The sequence below is a fragment of the Habropoda laboriosa genome, unplaced genomic scaffold (assembly GCF_001263275.1).
Source record: "Habropoda laboriosa isolate 0110345459 unplaced genomic scaffold, ASM126327v1 scaffold42, whole genome shotgun sequence".
NCBI classification, from domain to species: Eukaryota; Metazoa; Arthropoda; class Insecta; order Hymenoptera; family Apidae; genus Habropoda; species Habropoda laboriosa.
Genome location: NW_017100181.1, coordinates 2,010,032 through 2,011,301, shown reverse-complemented (window position 1 = coordinate 2,011,301; position 1,270 = coordinate 2,010,032). Strand labels below are relative to the sequence as shown.

At 27.2% G+C, this 1,270-nt stretch overlaps 1 protein-coding gene across 1 annotated transcript in view; it reads left to right on the top strand.

The window, feature by feature from the left end:
* The first annotated feature begins 248 nt into the window (after positions 1-248).
* Positions 249-1,270, top strand: part of LOC108579101 (chromatin modification-related protein MEAF6) — a 3,639-nt gene continuing 2,617 nt past the window's right edge. The window contains exon 1 of the mRNA XM_017942543.1: positions 249-392. Coding sequence (XP_017798032.1) covers positions 321-392 — 72 coding nt within the window. The 5' untranslated portion in view covers positions 249-320. The remainder of the gene's footprint in view (positions 393-1,270) is intronic.

Here is a 1,270-nt window from a genome sequence, read left to right as displayed (position 1 = left end):
TAAAGAAAATAATCGAGTAAAATTCAATTTTGAGTTTTCTAATATTTATGTTTCGTCTTTTTTTATCATACGATTAATTGTTAAATTGAAAGGAGAAACATTTATTACGGAAACTTGATTTGATTCACATTTCAAATTCAAATATTGCCGCTTTTATCTGAGCAATGTTTTGATTCAGACCAGACAACGGCAACTTCAAGGTGTTCGAGGAAGTTTTCGTCGAAAAAATAAAACTGGTATTTGTTGAGTAAAAAGACGACGTTTTTACGCAAGAGAGTTCGATCTGTTGTCGTTGTTACATTAATATATTTAAATACGTAATGTCGACGAAGTCCTCCGTCGATTTGCGAGCAGAACTCGCTGAATTAGTGAAACGAAAAGCAGAAATAGCTGTAAGTAGTGAAGCAACTGTCAAACTGCGTCTCTTTTCTTCACTTACTTCTGTTTCCTTGTAAACTACCTATTTAATACAAGTGATATTATAAGTATCACCATGGAAAAGAACAGTTTTCACAAAGTATCTTTATTTTAAGGAAATTCTAGAAATTAACGATGAATTACATTGTTTTATTTTCTTTGAGGTTAGATTAACTTAACCTCATCATGTTTCCTTATTGGTAATTGACCCCTTTACTTTCTGTTCTACTTAGCTCTTTAAATTGCAAGTTATTATTGTTACAAAAAATTATTTGTTTGTACATTTTCGTTGCAATATGTATACAAATTTTGGTAGTGTTTTGAAATATCCAAATATAACCTGACTATTTTATCGTTTCAGTGACTACACATATAAATAGCTTCATTATTTATATTTACTTCATATACATTACCATTTATGCGTATTGTTTCCTTTAAGTCAGTCATTTAAGAATAGGGTATTTATATTCGTGTTATTTAATGGAATTTTACATTATATGCAATTCTATTTCTATTTCTGAGACATCTCAAATATTTGTGGGAATGATGCTGACAATTGAATAAATATAAGTTATATCAAAAGAGTGTAATTAAACATGTAAACAATATTGTCACTTAAAATTTTGAATAATATTATTAACAACATACTAATTTATTTGTCTACAATATTTGTGTAAAATATTATGGAATAAATATTCTATATTTAAATGATATTAAATTTACATCTTATACTTACAGTTGTTGTCCCTTACCTGTATTACGAAAATGCTTAGAAAATAATTCATTACTGTAAATCTACCATAAATGTTGAATCAAAATCATAGGAATGCAATAATATTTATTTCAATTATAA